We start from the raw sequence: 19,555 nt of genomic DNA on the forward strand, positions 1-19,555 counted from the left end.
TTAGATTGGATAAAGGATAAATCTATATATATATAAAACTCAAAGGTGACTAACTGACTTGGTGATCTATCAACGCATAGCCTAAACCACTGGACCGATCGGGCTGAAATTTAGCATGCAGGTAGCTGTTATGACGTAGGCATCCGCTAAGATAGGATTTTGATCAATTCCATCCCCAAGGGGTTAAAATAGGGGATGAAAGTTTGTATATAATAATACTTCTTAACGCGAGCGTAGCCGCGGGCAATAGCTCGTTAATTGAAATAAAAATAAAAATATTTGTGAAATATCTCATACTCTTTTATCGATTTATTTATGATATCGATTACCAATGACGTGGTACAATTTATTGTACTGGTGAAAAAATAATCCTGTATTTGCTCATTCCAAGTATTTCAATTCACAATAAACGCTTGAAATGCGTAGAGAGTGCTCAATCCTGTCGTCGAACACTCGGATTGTCTCGTCTCAGGCCTTTGTCCACCACCGCCATCACCGGGACGTCACCGACATAATTTTGACGTGGGAGAGCAACGCTTCGGCACGAATGGGCTGGCTCGACCGGAGAAATACCACGTTCTCACAGAAAATCGGCGTGAAACAGCGCTTGCGCTGTGTTTCGCCGAGTGAGTGAGTTTACCGGAGGCCCAATCCTCTACCCTATTCCCTTCCCTTCCCATCCCTACCCTCCCCTATAACCCAATTCTCTCTTAAAAGGCCGGCAACGCACCTGCAGCTCTTCTGATGCTGCGAGTGTCCATAGGCAATGGAAGTTGCTTTCCATCAGGTGACCCGTTTGCTCGTTTGCCACCTTATTTTATTAAAAAAAAACCCTACTTGATATTATAAATGCGAAAGTGTGTCTGAAGAGGTAACCTTCACGCCCAAACCGCTGAACCGATTGTGCTAAAATTGGGTATGGAGATACTTTGAGTCCCAGGATAGGACATAAGCTACTTCTTATCCTGGAAAAATGTACGGTTCCCACGCGATAAACAAATTTTGGCGCAACAGAGTTGCGGGCGTCATCTTTTTTGAAATAAAATAATTCCACTATAAACTTTGCCATAGGTTTTATTTTCTACCGACATTGGTCTAGCGACATGCCACCACTGCTTTGTAGTGGGGTAGAGCGAAATGAAACCTATAGCCTAGGTCAGGGATGGCGAACCAATGGCCCGCGTGCCACCAGTGGCACGTGACAAAAAAGGAGCACGCTACTGGTCACAAAACTAGTGTCGAAATAATTATTTTACCAACAATGAAGGTTATAGATCTACCGCTGCATAGTTAGCACCAAGTTAGGCAAATATATGGCAATTTTATGACTCCTTAAAAAAATTATACAAAAAAGGGCACGTTGATAGTTGATACGAAAAGGTTCCTGGCATAGGTTATTTAAAGTGTTTTTTGACGTGTCTAACAACTCGATGGTACAGACTACGGGCTGCATCCACGAAAAAGATGACGTCATTGTCCCGTTACGCTCATTGTCGCATTCCGCAAGCGAGAGCTCGGCACGAACGAGAGAGAGGCATAATCGGCTCGAACGATCGGCTCAGTTCGTAGATGTCACGTCAAACTACCGTCCGTAAACCGACTTTACAGACAACCAATTGGAACGAAGTTCCTTATCGCGCGTTCGGCGTAAAGGCTAGATAGGCTAGACAGAAGTATATTTGACCTCGACACTTTTTTATTAGTGCCTGCATGGTAGGGGCAGAGGGCATTGATAGTATTCCTGTGCGTCAACTAGGTGGCATTTTTTGAGAATAAACTGACGCGTTGTTAGTATTCCTGACGTTTTTTATTAAATTTTTTGAGTGTATATGTATACAGGTTTTATGAACATAAGAAATATCTTCCTTCCATTCGGGTGTCCCTTGACACCTCTCAAGTTTTTTTTTAGTTTTCTGTCGGTGACGTCTCGGTGACGGTGGCAATGGAGAAACGGCCTAATACTACTCTGTCGTACTGAACAACTCGATTCGTCGAGTTAATTTATGTACATCTCTATCGCTTAGGAGAAAAATCTTTGGAAAATTCTTTATTCAAGATAAATAAAATAAAAAAATAAAATATAAATTGTTTTAGATCTGAGTACAATGCTTTCAGAATGTTGATACTACGGTGCCTACTATCCCGGTTCCCGGTCGTTTCGGTGAGAAGATTTCTTAGATTTGATGTTTTCTTTTTATTTATTTAAGGGGAGGTTCTTCCTAAATTAGCAGGTCGATGTCTGTCAGTGCGAATATCGACGTAAATGACATTAAAATAACATTCATATCAGCGCGCCCTGTACAGTGGCGGTTACGACGCTCGCCGCGTACATGGTAGGGCGATATAGGAGAAAAAACCTTTTTACTTAGATAAAAAATAGTATAACTAAACATGTATCCGTACATTTCCCTGTAAAATTTTAATAGTAATCGAACTATCCAAATTATTTTTTGATTGAGTCCCTGTAAGTCCTATAAAACTCAAAATGTTTTTAAAATCGAGGTTGTTTCGGATTTTTTTTATCGAGTAAAATTATCTGTATTGTGTTTCTAACCATAAAAGTCACTATTCAAAAGATGTATCTATACATGTATATATTTTTCAGTTTTTTTTAATGATGCTTTCTTTAAAAATTACTCATTCTAGAAACGTGAATTTGGAATAACCTAGCCTTAAGTTGATGTAAACCAACCGTTGTTATTATTTTGAAGCAGCCGTGTAATAAAACGGCTGGAGCTGCCACGATACAAAAATAGCCAATGTCCTTCCCTATAGGTCTTCACTACTCTCTCGGCTGTCCTAAAATCTGCTCCAAAACCTATTGAGAGCAAACAGATCAATCAGACCAAGGAAAATAAATCTATATATATAAAACTCAAAGGTGACTGACTGACTGATTGACATAGTGATCTATCAACGCACAGCCCAAACCACTGGACGGATCGGGCTGAAATTTGGCATGCAGGTAGTTGTTATGACGTAGGCATACGCTAAGAAAGGATTTTGATAAATTCCAACCCCAAGGGTTTCAAATAGGGGATGAAAGTTTGTATATAATAATACTTCTTTACGCGAGCGAAGCCGCGGGCAAAAGCTCGTTAAGTTTTTTTTTTTTATGAAATAAGGGGGCAAACGAGCAAACGGGTCACCTGATGGAAACCAACTTCCGTCGCCCATGGACACTCGCAGCATCAGAAGAGCTGCCGGTGCGTTGCCGGCCTTTTAAGAGGGAATAGGGTAATAGGGGAGGATAGGGATGGGAAGGGAAGGGAATAGGGGAGGGTAGGGAAGGGAATAGGTTAGGGGATTGGGCCTCCGGTAAACTCACTCAGTCGGCGAAACACAGCGCAAACGCCGGTTTTCTGCGAGAACGTGGTATTTCTCCGGTCGAGCCGGCCCATTCGTGCAGAAGCATGGCTCTCCCACTTATATACAAGGTGTAACAAAACTAAGTGATAATACTTTAGGCCTTAGGGTATGTGTTACTTATACAGAGTTCACTGTGAAAGTAGCAGCGCTGAAAGAACAAAAAGGCAAGCGGTCGCGCGGCATGAATTTTTTCAATACAAAGGTGAAAAAAGTTACTTTTTCAGAGCTGCTACTTTCACAGCGAACTCTATATACGGGATCCATAAACATCTTAAAAGAATATCACTTAGTTTTGTTACACCCTGTATCACTAGATGTTCCCCGCAACTCTGTTACTCATATGTTTTTTTCCCTGCATTTAAAGTGTATGCATACCAAATTTGATCAAAATCCGTTCAGCGGCTGAAGCGTGAAGAGGTTACAGACAGACAGACGGACAGGGCCGTAGCTAGGGGGGGGCATAGTGGGGCAATGCCCTACCTTAAAATCACAATGCCCTACCTTAAAAATACCAATAATCGGCCAAGTGGGAGTCGGACCCGCGCACGAAGGGTTATACCGCGCACGTACCGTTATAGAGCAAAAATGGTATGGGACCTACCTACCTACCTAACCCCTAATTTTTTTTGAACTTATATTATTATTTATTAAATTACATATATTATTAAGGCCTTTGTGAAAATTTCAAGTGCCTACCTGTTGTCATCATTGATAGTTAAGCAAAAAATGTTAGAAAAATCACGTTTGTTGTATGGGAGCCCCCCTTAAATATTTTATTTATTTTGTTTTTAGTATTTGTTGTTATAGCGGCAACAGAAATACATAATCTGTGAAAATTTCATTTCTCTAGCTATTACCGTTCTTGAATTACAGCCTGGAAACAGACGGACAGACGGACAGACATCGAAGTCTCAGTAATAGGGTCCCGTTTTTACCCTTTGGGTACGGAACCCTAAAAAGGAAGACCTAAAGGACTTGCATTAGGTACAGGTATTAGACAACAGAAATATACTATATTCTTATATAAACTATACATTATATACTTAGTTAAGATTTTTATTATACCTTTAAAAACTTTTTGTTCCGTTGGCAGGATTCGAACCCGCGTCCCCCGGATTAAGCTGCCAACCATTGAGCCACAGAGGTCGTCGATAATAATTCTTTGTTCTGTGTATAGATGGCATTTGAATCACGATTACATGAAGCGATGCGTCCATTTAATTATAATCTTAATGAAAAAAAAAGATGTAGTACTGCAGTGTGCGAGTCCACGTTTTCAACTTTAACTGCAATTAACAGGCCTCAAAGACTGTCAATGGGTCACGAAAGAATGGCTGGTATGGTATTTCTGGCCTTTGAAAAAAAAAGAACAAAAAAAGTTGATCTGAACGAAGTTCTTCGCACTTTTAATAATATGGCGAATCGTAGAATTCAGCTGTTTTAAATATTTTATGTTATTTTATTATTAATTATTGTTTTTATAAGTTTGCAGAAACAATAATAATCTAAATATATTTTTAGTCGTATCTATTGACTAGTATCACCCAACCCAACAATTAATTATTATTTCCTCACTCTCACTCACACGTGGATCGCTACATCCAGAAGTTTAATCATATTGTTCGCTTGTTCTTCGTAATTGAGGATTTAATAATATGTAGTTCTTAGATATAGTGCTCATGCTTTGTCACAGAATTTTTAAGTATCTAAGAATAACTATTGAATGAATTAAATACATCATTGACCTAGAGATAAATCAAAACAACAAATCCTAAAAACAAAATAAAATCAATATTTTAGGATTCGTGTTTTTTAGCATTTTTTGCTGCATATTGATATTAATGGCAACAGTAGGCACTGGACATTTTTGCGAAATCACTTAACTAATTAATAATATAATTAAAATAACATTTATATTTAAAGGGGGCTCAATTACAAAAAAAAACAATTTTGGCCTATTTTTTATCTATAACGGTACGAAACCCTTCGTGCACGAATCCGACTCGCACTTGACCGATTTTTTTTGCTTCCGCCCTACCTGTAACCGACGCTGCCCTACCTCAAATTTGACTCTAGCTACAGCCCTGCAGACGGATACAATTTCGCATTTATAACATTACTAAGGACATAAAAGTATGAAAAATAATGAGCCATATTTACTTATTCAAATATTTGTTTGTATATTATATTAACGCGTATTACGCCAACGCTGTATTTAGCTATCGACAATGCTAGTATTAGCACAGAATATATATTGTATTAGGGCCAACCACACGACAACCACAACCACACTACAACCACACCACGTGGTCGGGCGTATATTTCGTATTGTAAATGAACTGGACCATTCACACGTACCACATTTTGCACTCGTTGTCGACCACTTGTGTGATACCGACCACATCGCAACCACGGCCGACCACATCGCAACCACAACGGTGCGTCGATGCAACGACAGTGCGCGCACATCGCCCGCGCTCTTCCCCCCCTCCGTTTCATTGACTTTCGTGCGTAACCACATCGCAACCACTGGCGACAACGCAACCACGTCGGCATTTTGTCGGTACCACAACGCAACTACAAAAAGCTGCAGCGACACCATTCACACGTAACCACTGCTCGACGATATTTTGTCGTTGCGATATCGTGTGGTTGTGGTACCTGTGGGTTGGCCCTTAAGAGGATACACCAGGGGCGAGAGAAATTGAAAATAGGTATTTGAAAATGTATTGCTGTCTCACGAATCTCAAGTCTCCCACCGCAGAGCGCGATAGAGACAACACGACAAGAGTTCTAATAAAAGAACAGAAAATCTTCGATTCGTTGTCCGCTGATTCCTTCTCCAAAACTTAACCGATTTAAGTGCTTTTTTCATTAAGAATTAAAGCAAGGCTTGAGTTGTATTCCTATGTTTTACTTTTATTGTATATTTTATCCAGTTTTGTTTTCTGGGTGTTTAAACACAGAGGAAAATCTGGCCATTTTTTGGGTTTTTGGACGTTCTTATCTTATTTAATAACAAAATTATGAAAAAAAAAAGAAAACATAGGGACATGCTAATAGTGGCCATAGATACTCAGGAAAAAATCATAACTCTACCGGCGTTATCCAGGGAGGAAACAGGGGACAACGTTTGTATGGAAAATCAGCGGCGTGGACTCCTTTTTTGGGACAGAACGTGAAAATGAGGGATTTTAAATGTAAGTACGTGAGCGGCGTCCCGAACGGCGAACACAACGATTTGATGGATTTATTGTGAAGTATTGGCCTAATGCCGCAGCCGTGCGTAGCATTATCACGTAGCGACGATGTAGTAGTAGGGGAGCCCAAGAGGAGATTTCGCGATATTTACGAATGGGCCGGCTCGACCGGAGAAATACCACGTTCGCGTGAAACAGCGCTTGCGCTGTGTTTCGCCGAGTGAGTGAGTTTACCGGAGGCCCAATCCCCTAACCCCTACCCTATTCCCTTCCCTACCCTCCCCTATTCCCTTCCCTTCCTATCCCTATCCTCCCCTATTACCCTATTCCCTATTAAAAAGCTGGCAAAGTGGCAACGCACCTGCAGCTCTTCTGATGCTGCGAGTGTCCGTGGTCTAGTGCTATAGAGCGCGGCTCTTGACTCGGATGTCGTGGGTTCGATTCCCGCGTTGGAAACATATTATTTCCAAGTTTGGCTAGGACAATGCAGGCTGATCACATGTTTGTCTGACAAGTAAGATGATCCATGCGTCGGATGGGCGTGTAACAAGTCCGTCCTGCGCCTGATCTCTCGCCAGTCGTGTCGGTCTTCCATCCCACTGAGTTATGAGAGTAAAGGAATAGAGAGTGCTCTTGCGTACTGCGCACACACTTAAAATTACTCCTGCGTAGCTGGCCTGGTTCCAATGAAACCGGCCACCGTCACCGAAACCGGTTTAGGAGCTATTATTATTATTATTATTATATTTAACCAAATAAAATTCCTTTCTTTCTCTATGTTTTTCTTTCTTTCAAAAAGCGCTTAAACTACACGAATAGCAATCATGGCTCCCCTACTGCAGCGACGACATAGCTTCACTTCGCTTCGACGTAGCGACGATGTAGAACATGTAACGGAATTCGTAACGACCTCTACGAGGACTAACATTTTTATTTCATTACATTTTTGTTTGCTTAGGATTTGTTTTCGTGGTTATGATTCGTTCTTTGAATCAACATAATAATAATTGTAGATAGATTTTTTAGGTATTTCGTAGTGTTTCAATCTCTCTTTCAATTACATTTTTAAGTTTATAAATGTTTACTGTTTAAGGACGAAATCTTTAATTTGTTTTATATGAGTACTTTCTATACTTCCATACTAATATTACAATTTATAATAACGCCTCCGTGGTCTAGTGGTTAGAGCGTCGCTCTCGACTCCGGAGGTCGTGGGTTCGAATCCCGCGTTGGAAACATGTTATTTTGGTTAGGACAATGCAGGCTGATCACCTGATTGTCTGACAAGTAAGATGATCCATGCGTCGGATGGGCATGTAAAAAGTCGGTCCTGCGCCTGATCTCTCGCCGGTCGTGTCGGTCTTCCGTCCCACTGGGTTATGAGAGTAAAAGGAATAGAGAGTGCTCTTGTGTACTGCGCACACACTTGGGCACTATAAAATTACTCCTGCGTAGCTGACCTGGTTTCAATGAAACCGGCCACCGTCACCGAAACCGGTGTGGGGAGTATTATTATTATTATTACAATTTATAAATGCGAAATTGCGTCTATTTATCCGTCTGTCTGTCGGTCTGTCTGTTACTTCTCTGCTTAAGAGCAATATTTTGTATGTCAATTTATCACGGAATGTCGCAGGCAACATCTAGTTTATTATATTATGCACTATAGATGACGCTTACATTTCCGTTGCCCCAGAAATCGTTTATCGCGTGGGAACCGTAAATTTTTCAGGGGTTAAAACTATCCTCTGTCCTTTCCCGGGACACCAAGTATCTGCACACCAAACTTCAAAATTGGTTCAATGGTTTAAGCTTGAAGACATGATGGACAGACACACTTTCGCATTTATAATATTAGTATGTATGTAGGAAAAATATCGGAAATTATGTACCCTTTCTCTGAATAATTGGTTTTCGCCTTTAATTAATTTAACTTTGTTTTCTTTTTCATGGAAATTAGATCGCTGGGGAAACTACTAATTATACTGCAGGAAAACAAAAGTAAATTAATAAATATGCTTAAATATTTAAACAGCAGAAATAGTTACAATATGTTTTTAAATACTCTCTATTTCTAAATGTTTAGATAGATTGACAGAGATAGATATAGAAAAACAGATAATATTATTATTTAGCACGTAGCATCGAAAGCGAAAGTATGTCTGTCAGTTTGTTTGTCTATACTTAACTAAATATGTGTTATACCCGGGTAAAATTAAGGTTAAGCATTGAAAGTCGCTAAAAACTATTAGAAATATTATGGTTTTTTATGTTTGTTCTACCGTAACGCATTAAATATTGATCGTCACAACTGAATAGTCGGCTGATTTGCAGTACAGCCTGGGACATATAAGTTTTTTATCAAAGCAAACAGTGTTTTTATAATATCTTCAATTTCATGTTTCTCACACAACTTGTCAATCAAAAAACTTGACAATCAGTGAAATCTTTCACGCCATTTTTCTCCAAGAAAATACTTTTTTTTTTCAATCGCGTACTACACCATCTACTATATCGTAATCCGCTCATGACTTTTCAGTGACAATTCTTATTGAATCCAAAGTGAAAATCCCAATAAAGGACATGTCTAGTCACGGTATTTGTAGGTCAAAGGTGACGCGATAGTCACGTCAGTTAATATCACGTAAATATGCGAATTATAGCGTGACGCCGACGTGTCTGTATCTCGCTGATTCTGGGACACTGCTAAAATGTCACGCGCATTAGAAAAACACGCGAAAATCAACTCTAATTCGTCGTGATACAGGTGAATGGAGCTGCAATTATAAATTGCTACGCAAAATTCACCTGCAAGCTGAAATATGTCTTGTATTATTGTGTTAAGGTTGTATCTGTTTTGGGGGGTAGTTTTCAGGCTGTAGCCGCGCGCAGTCGCCCGTCAGTCGTATAGTGGGCGCCACTGTGTTCAGACGTGTTCCTCCGCTCCCCGCACCCCGTGATAGTCAATTCCATATTATCCATCCATTAAAATATAGCATTCTACCCGGCGAGTCCGTCAAAATGTGCCCATGAATGAGTCAGCGGCGCTCAACCTTTGGCGCGTGTTACGTAACAAAATCGATATCCCGGGCGTATAAATAGCGAGTTTGAGAACAGCTGGCTGTGGGCCAGCCATGATGCAACCTTCGGTGAGTACAATCGTATTACTGAAGACCTTTGAAGCCTTTTTTACGATAATTATTACGATTACAACATTTTGTCGCCGTGAAATTTCGTAAATAAATTATTTTATATATTTATTATATTTACCTATTACAATATTATAGTACGGTATGCTTCAGCTATATCGCACTGACTATTAACATATAGTTTAAAATATATTACATAAAACTTCTACTAAATAAATACCCATAAATAAAATCTACGTACCGCTTAGCAACGAAATAGTTTTATATTTTGTAACTTACGACAATGTGATTCGATTCCTATCTTTGCCTCTACAAAGTAACATTAGCGGGTCGGTAGTATAAGCCAATCAATACTAGACTATTAATGATATTGTAACCCATTTATTTAATTTAACCGACTTACATAAACAAGGGTATTCTATTTTCATGTATCTATATTTTTCTATATTTAAGATCTGAGATTGTCCACAAACCAAATTTTGATTTCACGCTCGATTATTAAAGTTGAGATGTCAGGCAGATAAATCATTATAAAATTGTAAAGAAAACCACTCTCTATCTTCCTTCTCATGTTCTAAGAAAAAGGAAGCGAATTACAAAATAACCCGTAACGCCACTACAATTCCGTAATAAAGGTATTACAATAATTAATTACCCGAAAAGGTTGAGTACCTCTTAATAAACGACGAAAATAGCCCGTTGTGAAAATTGCACGATGCTGTTAAAGGGGGATTAATGAGGGAGGGGGAGAGAATGATTAATTTGTTGATGAGAGAGTGAGAAAACAATATTTCACCTTGGCTTCAAAAAGAAAAATTGTAGCTAGGTATAATTTTGTTACGGGAATTTCAACGCACAAGGTTAAACACAAGTAAGTAGAAATCTCTATTCGATTCTATTTAATTATTAATTTCATGTACGATATTTGTACAAACATGCGACTGTTTAATCGCTTTTAAAATCAAATTTTATAAGGAAAACTAGCTGTCCCAGCAAACGTTGTTTTGCCATAAAATGGTTTTCCCTGTTTTTCTGCTTTTCTCTTGAAGTTTTTTTCTGAATTTTTTTTCTAGACCTCACAGAGCCCGAGACCAATTCCAACGAATGCAAAACGAGTGGAAATCGGTTCGTACGGTCTGAAGTTATAGCGTCAGGAAGGAAAACCCGACTTATTTTTATATATTAGATAATAATAACTTGTTAAATACAAATACAGTTAAATGTTAATTACTTAGAGTACACTCAGTTAAATTGTAATCATTAAAAAAGGCCAATAAAACATAATATTTTTCAATATTAGTCAAATCAAACTTTGATAATAAAGGCAAAAACATTATTATCAAAGTTTGATTTGACTAATATTGTCAACTTAAAAAAGAAGAAGGAGAATGACAGCGAGCGACTTATCGCATTTTTTCCTCGCAAAAAGGATTCCAAAAGAATTCTGAAGAGCGAAGCGAAGATATGAAAATGCTCTTAATCGACTAGCTGTCACTCGAATAACCGCACAATAACTCGAAGCGAGAGGAAAAATATGATTTATGAGGAATAAGTGCTTATTGGTTGGCTTTTAGCGGCGGTTTATGATGAGCGGCTTTTGGATTTTAAAGGTATTATAAAGTTGTAAATACCTGTAGCGTCTTAGGCCTTTTTCTTTTCTTTTACGAGTATTTTTGTCACTTCCACTAAATAGTTGAATCGTTGTCGAACACTGACCTCCATTAAACAGCACTTGTTTAATGGGGGTCAGTGTTGTCGAACTATTGTCACACATTTGACAGGTATTTAGGACATGTTCATTGTTCACACGTAAAAATAAAATAAGGCTTTCGCACAAGTCTGATCCGAAGGCAAGATTTACGGATGTCGAGAGAAGTGGATGACGGATGTTATCTGAAGCCAGACTTAGTGCGTAATCTACAGTCGCGGCCTTAGGGTGTGGCGAAGAGGGTAATCGCCCGGGGCCTTGCTCTTGCAAAAGTTTATAAGGTGTCGGCGGCGGTGGATAGACTACCAAAGGGCCTCGCAAAGACCTGCTGACCGGGGCCTCGCATAAAGCTGCCGCCTGGGGCCTCTCAAAGGGTAAAGCCGCCACTGGTAAGCTATTATAAAAATATTTGAACGTCTCTTTCGGAGTTTATTTTAACAGGTTCGGATAAGGTTCAGGATCGGATTTAGTACAAGGGGGTGTCCACAAATTACGTGAGCTATTTAAGGGGGAGGGGTTCCCACCGAACCTCACTGATATAAGGGGACAATATAAAATATATTATAATTATACATACTTATGATATTATCACAGCAGTGAGTGTACAATAATAAAACATTCATATTTATTACATTGTACAATAATTTATATTCTAACAACAGCAACGAAGTTATGATAGTTGAAATGTCAAAAATGGATGAATGAACGTATAGCCACGTATACTAAGTGTACACACCATGCCGGATGCCGGAATTCCGCGGCGGAAGTTCGGCATGATTACGTTAGCAATGTCAGATGCATACAATATAACGCGACGGAACTTCGGCATGGTGTGTCATCAGTAATTTAAAATACATTGCAGGCGAAATCACGCCGAACTTCCGCCGCGCGACTCTGGCATGGTGTGTTTAGACACTTATTCGATGTCTGCTTAGTGACAGTTTTTACATCCACACCTTCATGGCAACATAGAAAATATCCTTGGGTCTCTATAAATAACAACCGCTTAAGCCTTTTAGGTAATCTCACCTGCTTTGCCGTACTTAGGTAATGGTTGCTCCAAACTGACACATTAACTCACTGACGTCACAGCTTAGGCTGAGTGTACATAACCTACGATTTTATCTATACCTTATAAAGCTGAATAATTTGTTTGTTTGGACGCACTAATAAGCCGTTCTCGAAACAGCTCAACAGATACGCAAATGTTGTTAATGTCAAACTTATAAATGAAAAAATATGCTTTAAACAAAATAAAAGCGGCCTCAAACATTTAGCGCTTTTTTTTATGAAAGAAGGGGGCAAACGAGCAAACGGGTCACCTGATGGAAAGCAACTTCCGTCGCCCATGGACACTCGCAGCGTCAGAAGAGCTGCAGGTGCGATGCCGGCCTTTCAAGAGGGAATAGGGTAATAGGGGAGGGTAGGGATGGGAAGGGAAGGAAATAGGGGAGGATAGGGAAGGGAATTGGGCCTCCGGTAAACTCACTCACTCGGCGAAACGCAGCGCAAGCGCTGTTTCACGCCGGTTTCCTGTGAGAACTTGGTATTTCTCCGGTCAAGCCGGCCCATTCGTGCTGAAGCATGGCTCTCCCACGTGTAAATTTTTTAGAATTAAACTAGCTTGATTTAATGTTTCAAAATATGATTTATTATTTTTAGTGTCTCAAATCACAGACATCACTTTTGTATATTTTCTAGTTCGTTTGCGTAGTTTTAATGGTTTAAAGAAAAACATGTTCACCTGTTGATCAACACTTTAAAACTCTAAATTCTCAACACTACTATCGCGTCAACATGTATGATATCTGCGGAAATACAAGGTTTTGGGCAACATTTTGGTTATTTTTAACCGAGTTACAAAAAGGAGGATATATTTCTGTGATTTTGGAACGAAGTTCCTTATCGCGCGTTCGGCGTAAAGAAAGCTAGACAGAACGATATTTGACCTCGACACTTTTTTATTAGTACCTGAATGGTAGGGGCAGAGGACGTTAATAGTATTCCTGTGCGTCAACTAGATGGCGTTTTTTGAGAATAATTAGTGACGCGTTGTTAGTATTCCTGGGCGTCAATGGCGTTTTTTAAATATTTTTTGAGGGTACAAAATCATATATACAGGTTTTTTGAACATAAGAAATAACTTCGTTCCATTCGAGTATCCCTTGACACCTCTCAAGTTTTATTTTTAATTTTTGGTCAATGTAAACTCAGCTTTACCGTAAACGCGGCCACGGTCTGAAACATGAAGAGGCTCGGAATGATGGCTTATAAAGCCTACCTTCGTGGTAAAATGTTATGAGCGGTAAATGTTATTTAAGTATAGAGTTCCGTACAAAAATTGGGATTTTTCTCTCCGTTTGTCCATATAGAAAGTTGCCTATCCTAGACCATCACTTTTGTATTGACCAGAATTGAGCAATATTCATGAAAAAAACCCTTTCTATAATAGACTTAGTGAAAAATTGACAAAGAAATTGCCAGCCGTAGAAAGTCACCTTATGTACGCATATAGCCTTTATTAGCAGCGTAAATGTAACCTTTATTTATACTTAGCTTATCTCATTTTTTAAATCTAATAATAATAATAGCTCCCACACCGGTTTCGGTGACGGTGATCGGTTTCATTGAAACCGCTACGTAGGAGTAATTTTATAGTGCCCAAGTATGTGCGCAGTACACAAGAGCACTCTCTATTCCTTTACTCTCATAACCCAGTGGGATGGAAGACCGACACGACCGGCGAATGGACCGACTTTTTCATGCCCATCCGACGCATGGATCATCTTACTTGTCAGACAATCAGGTGATCAGCCTGCATTGTCCTATCCAAACTTGGAAATAACATGTATCCGACGCGGGAATCGAACCCATGACCTCCAAGTCAAGAGCCACGCAAATCTACAGATTAGTTGTTTAGAAGAAAGAACGCACATGCTTATTACTTACTGGCCCGGATCCACCTGCGTAAAAACGGTAACCCGCGCTAGTCAAGTATATTTTCATACAATAAAAAATAAATATGACCACTATGTCCTTTGCAGTCTATTCTATGTGTACGTGCTAATTTCAGTTATCAGCACTGCAGTTTCGAAGTCTATTCGATGCAAACAAATATACTCTCTTTCGAATTAATAAGTATGGATGACAAAAACCCTTCTATATCTGGCCGCGGTCGGTAAAAAACAAACACAATCATATCAAACAGAAAAACTATTCGGAAATATTTTTACAGAAAAAACTTTTTACACCGACCATGTTTCTGTAACGATATATTCGCTATTGTTCAAATATTATCGCTGTGGGATTGTTTTTCGTGGAAACAAATTGGTTTCTGATTGGTGTACGCTTTGTGAGCAGTTTTCAGACTTTTTACGGAATCGCTTATGACGTTTTTGTACGCTCAATTTACTCCGCGGAATGGAACGGAATGGAAGCGTCAATTTTGCCCCATGACGAGGGAATTGGCACCGGAGAATTCTCGAGAATCCCTCTGAAGACGCGCGTTAAAATTGGCTCATATTTAATTTGTGAGTTATACTGTTGGCATAAAGTTCATTGCGCTATGTACAGTTACGTTGCAAAAAGTCGCTTCCATTTCATTCCGCGGCGGTGTAAACTGAGCCTTCAAATTGTAAATTAAGTTTTTGAGTTTTCTGTGAACTTGGAGACTGCTCATCATTATTTTTAGCAAGGCAGCTATCAGGTTTTAAATATTACTTACTAAGTGTTCCCCGCGTCAAAATTCGCTTATGGCGCGGGAACCGTAAGTTTTCCGGCGTAAAGTATTAAATATCCTATATCCTTTTCGGGGACTCAAAGTCCGTTTAGGCGTGAAGAGGTAACAGACAGAGAGACACACTTTTGCATTTAAAATATTAGTATGGATTTATGGCCGGTTTATGAAATTTTTGCCGATGTTCATTCTATTTAGTATATTATATTTGGCTGATGTCAAAAAATAACATAATATTGACAGAAACGTTGTCAAACGTCGAACAAAAAGTGTAGTTTTTTGGTTATTTATTTTGTGTTGGTTATTTTTTGACGTGACGTGACGTGAAAGATGACGTGTGCAACATGTTTGGTTTTGGTCGGATTATTTACTGTGTGCTGCATGTACTGTAAACTAAGTACTTTAGGATGTGTATGTGTCCTTTTTACAGAGTTGACTGTGAAAGAAGTAGCGTTGAAAGAGCAACTTTTTTAAACTTTCGTGCATCGTCTAACGTAATTTCAGTTTGGCAGACTTCGGCAAAGTGTTTGTGTGTAGACTAGTTGTTAAATGCAATAGATTTATTGTGGCACTCCCTGAGTGCCATACTTATTTTTAACCGACGTCAAAAAAAGGAGGTTATCAATTCGACGCGTATGTATGTAATGTTTCCAGAACTGCCCAGTTTTTGTATATGTTAATCTATTGCAGCTTCTGAACAAATGTGCCAAATTTCAAAAGTGTATGTATGTATGTTTGTGCACGCATAGCTCCGGAACTGCAAGTCCGATTTAGGTTATTCTTTTTTTATTGTACCAGGTATTGTTCAACTTAGGGAATACTGCAACTGTTTCATCAAAATCGGTTCAGTAGTTTTTGAGATAGGGAATTTTAATTCTAAATTACATACAATTTTAAGTCGGTTTTATCTTATTATATTACTACTAGCTGTCCCAGTGAACTTCGTGTCACTTTAAAACCTTCCCTGGACTTCTACGAATATTTTAAGACTAAAATTAGCCCAACCCGTTCAGCCGTTTTCGAGTTTTAGCGTTACTAACATAATTAAAAATCATTTTTATATATTTGACTTTTAAGTATTATCACAAATCTTTTGTATGGGAGTATAGAAAAGTGTTATTTTTAGACTTTTTCAGGAAATAAAAAATTTTTTTAGAATTTTTCTCTCCGTAAGAACCATCCTCGTACTTCAAGGAATATTTAAAAAAATGAATTAGCGAAATCGGTCCAACCGTTCTCGAGTTTTGCGCTTAGCAACACATTCAGCGACTCATTTTTATATTATAGATTATTAGTGCTCAATTCAAAGATGTCTCGGTTTGCTAAGAAAGATTAAATCACGACAGCACATTGCTATGGACTATCATCCATAACGACTGAGCAATCGCGAAATTCATCTGATAACCTCCTTGACATCGTATTCTCAACCTAACGACATTAGCATTGAGTTTACTTTCCTTTAACAAGTGCACGATGACCCTTAACACCAACAAAGTATTTTCAACCTTATCGCCATAGTTGCTGAACTCAAAATCCCAAAGCAGTGATATGATAACCCTTGACGGACGTAGCATTTTCAGCTTTAGAGCTATTGAAATTAGATTTATAATCGCGTGACGGTGATATGACGCCGGCTCGATCGATACGATGCCGTGTCAGCGCATTTACTATAGAGTTCCGCGTTTTTACAAACAAACAGAACAAACAGGGACCATTAATGGCTACGTATCTGTAGCAATATGAATGGTGTTGTTCTGATGAGTCTAAATTCTTTGCATTTTTTTCGTGGGGTTAAGCAGGAATTTTTAACACCTGCGTAGTCGTAACATCTCAAATATTAATTGTATGGATGCTGTGCTACTGCTTGTATGTTATAATGCTACCAAATTACATATCGCAGGAGGTTATGGTGAGTCTACGACGTGCTACGTCTTTTTGTAGCACAGTCTACATCTCTTCGTAGCACGGTCTAAGGCCCGCATAAATAGTCAGTACTCAAGATGCATCTCGGTCTCAAGACATGGTTCAGGCTCTGTGATTGGTTGGCTGTCAAAATTTGGACCAATCACAGAGCCGAACCGCGTCTTAAGACCGGGTCGCATCTTAAGTACTGACTATTTATACGGGCCTAAGTCTTCGTAGCTACGTCTCCTCGTAGCACAGTCTACGTCTCTTCGTAGCACAGTCTACGTCTCTTCGTAGCACAGCCTACGTCTCTTCGGAACACAGCCTACGTCTCTTCGTAGCACGGTCTACGTCTCTTCGTAGCACGGTCTACGTCTCTTCGTAGCACGGTCTACGTCTCTTCGTAGCACGGCCTACGTCTCTTCGTAGCACGGTCTACGTTTCTTCGTAGCACGGTCTACGTCTCTTCGTAGCACAGTCTACGTCTCTTCGTAGCACAGTCTACGTCTCTTCGTAGCACAGCCTACGTCTCTTCGTAGCACAGCCTACGTCTCTTCGTAGCATGGTCTACGTCTCTTCGTAGCACGGTCTACGTCTCTTTGTAGCACGGTCTACGTCTCTTCGTAGCACAGTCTACGTCTCTTCGTAGCATGGTCTACGTCTCTTCGTAGCACGGTCTACGTCTCTTTGTAGCACGGTCTACGTCTCTTCGTAGCACAGTCTACGTAGCCGTAGCCGTAGGGGATTTTGCCTCCGGTAAACTCACTCACTCGGCGGAACACAGCGCGAGCGCTGTTTTACGCCGGTTTTCTGTGAGCCCATGGTATTTCTCCTGTCGAGCCGGCCCATTCGTGCCGAAGCATGGCTCTCCCACGGTATATATATATATATATATATATATATATATATATATATATCTTAAAATTTTATTGGTGTGTTGTATTTTAATGGTGTCAACATTAAATATAAAATAAGATTCAGCAGTTTTTAAAGAAAAATAAATCATTAAAACATCAAACGATTTCAAACTGTTTTTGAAGTTTGCGAAAACATAATATCCCTAAGCATACATAACATGAAAGACAAAATATATAAGATTAAATCCCTGTCGAATGCAAAGATCTTAAAACTCAGGATATGGCACGACGTATATTTATTTTACAGACTTACAGCTGGGTATCTCGAATTCCGAGGTTCCTACCTAATTTAAGCCCAATTTGACTGGACCATACCTACCACATTAGTTTCAGTGACGGTGGTCGGTTTCAGTGAAGCTAGGCCAGTAATAAAAGAAGTTATTTTATAGTCCCTAAATGTGTGCGCAATACAATAGAGCAATCTCTCTTTAAACCAGTTTTAAATATACCTAGCGGAATAGAGAAACAAAGGCCTGAGCAAGAGAGATGTCACTATCAGTAACACTGCGTTGTAAAAAGAGACGTGTGATACATGACAGCAGCACTCTTTTACTGTCGTCCAGTCGGCACGTGCCGCACGTTGACAATTTAATCTCATAGAATTCATGTTCAATCATGCTTGTGTAAGTATATTACGTAGGTACACATATTTTTCACACAGATGAAAACCAATTTTGGTTTTGTTTGACAGCTCGAGATTGTTTCTCTATTCCGCTAGGTATATACCTTTTAAAATAACATTTTACAATATGGTGGCGTAGGTTTTAAGCATAAAGTTAATATTAACTTTATGCTTAAAACCTACGCCGTCATATTGTAAAATGTTATTTTAAAAGGCAGCGGTTTTACATTCATTGTCTATGTCATGTACGTATCATCTTTAATACGGCCGAATTATTATGGGTGTACCACACAGAAGGTCTACCACAACAGGATCTGATGGCAAATTTTGATGGCAGATTTTCAAAAAAATATCCTTGATCATTGGATAAATTTTTATATTTGCATGTTTCACACACATAATCAGCCTCTGTAAGAAAAAAAAAATCAAAATGTTTTATTCCAATCACCCCGGTATTGCTAGAGTCAATTTCTTTTCTCACTTTTTGCCATCAGATCCTTGTAGACCTATATATTAAAAAAAAAAAAAAAAAAAAAAAAAAAAGACCTATATATTGCTTGATATTGGCTGCTATCTATCACGCCTCCGTGGTCTAGTGGTATAGAGCGCGGCTCTTGACTCGGGGATCGTGAGTTTGATTCCCACGTTGGAAACATGTTATTTCCAGGTTTGGTTAGGACAATGCCGGGTGAACACCTGATTGTCTGACAAGTAAGATGATCCATGCGTTGGATGGGCATGTAAAAAGTCGGTCCTGCGCCTGATCTCTCACCGGTCGTGTCGGTCTTCCGTCCCACTGGGTTATGAGAGTAAAGGAATAGAGAGTGCTCTTGTGTACTGCGCACACACTTGGTCACTATAAAATTACTCCTGCGTAGCTGGCCTGGTTTCAATTAAGCCGGCCACCGTCACCGAAACCGGTGTGGGAGCTATTATTATTATTATCTAT

At 39.3% G+C, this 19,555-nt stretch overlaps 1 protein-coding gene across 1 annotated transcript in view; it reads left to right on the forward strand.

Moving 5' to 3' along the window:
* The first annotated feature begins 9,487 nt into the window (after positions 1–9,487).
* Positions 9,488–19,555, forward strand: part of LOC121737598 (probable sodium/potassium/calcium exchanger CG1090) — a 45,617-nt gene continuing 35,549 nt past the window's right edge. Inside the window, exon 1 of the mRNA XM_042129257.1 lies at positions 9,488–9,718. Within this exon, the coding sequence (XP_041985191.1) occupies positions 9,704–9,718 (15 nt within the window). The 5' untranslated portion in view covers positions 9,488–9,703. The remainder of the gene's footprint in view (positions 9,719–19,555) is intronic.

This window comes from Aricia agestis, chromosome 21 (assembly GCF_905147365.1).
Source record: "Aricia agestis chromosome 21, ilAriAges1.1, whole genome shotgun sequence".
Taxonomy (NCBI): domain Eukaryota; kingdom Metazoa; phylum Arthropoda; class Insecta; order Lepidoptera; family Lycaenidae; genus Aricia; species Aricia agestis.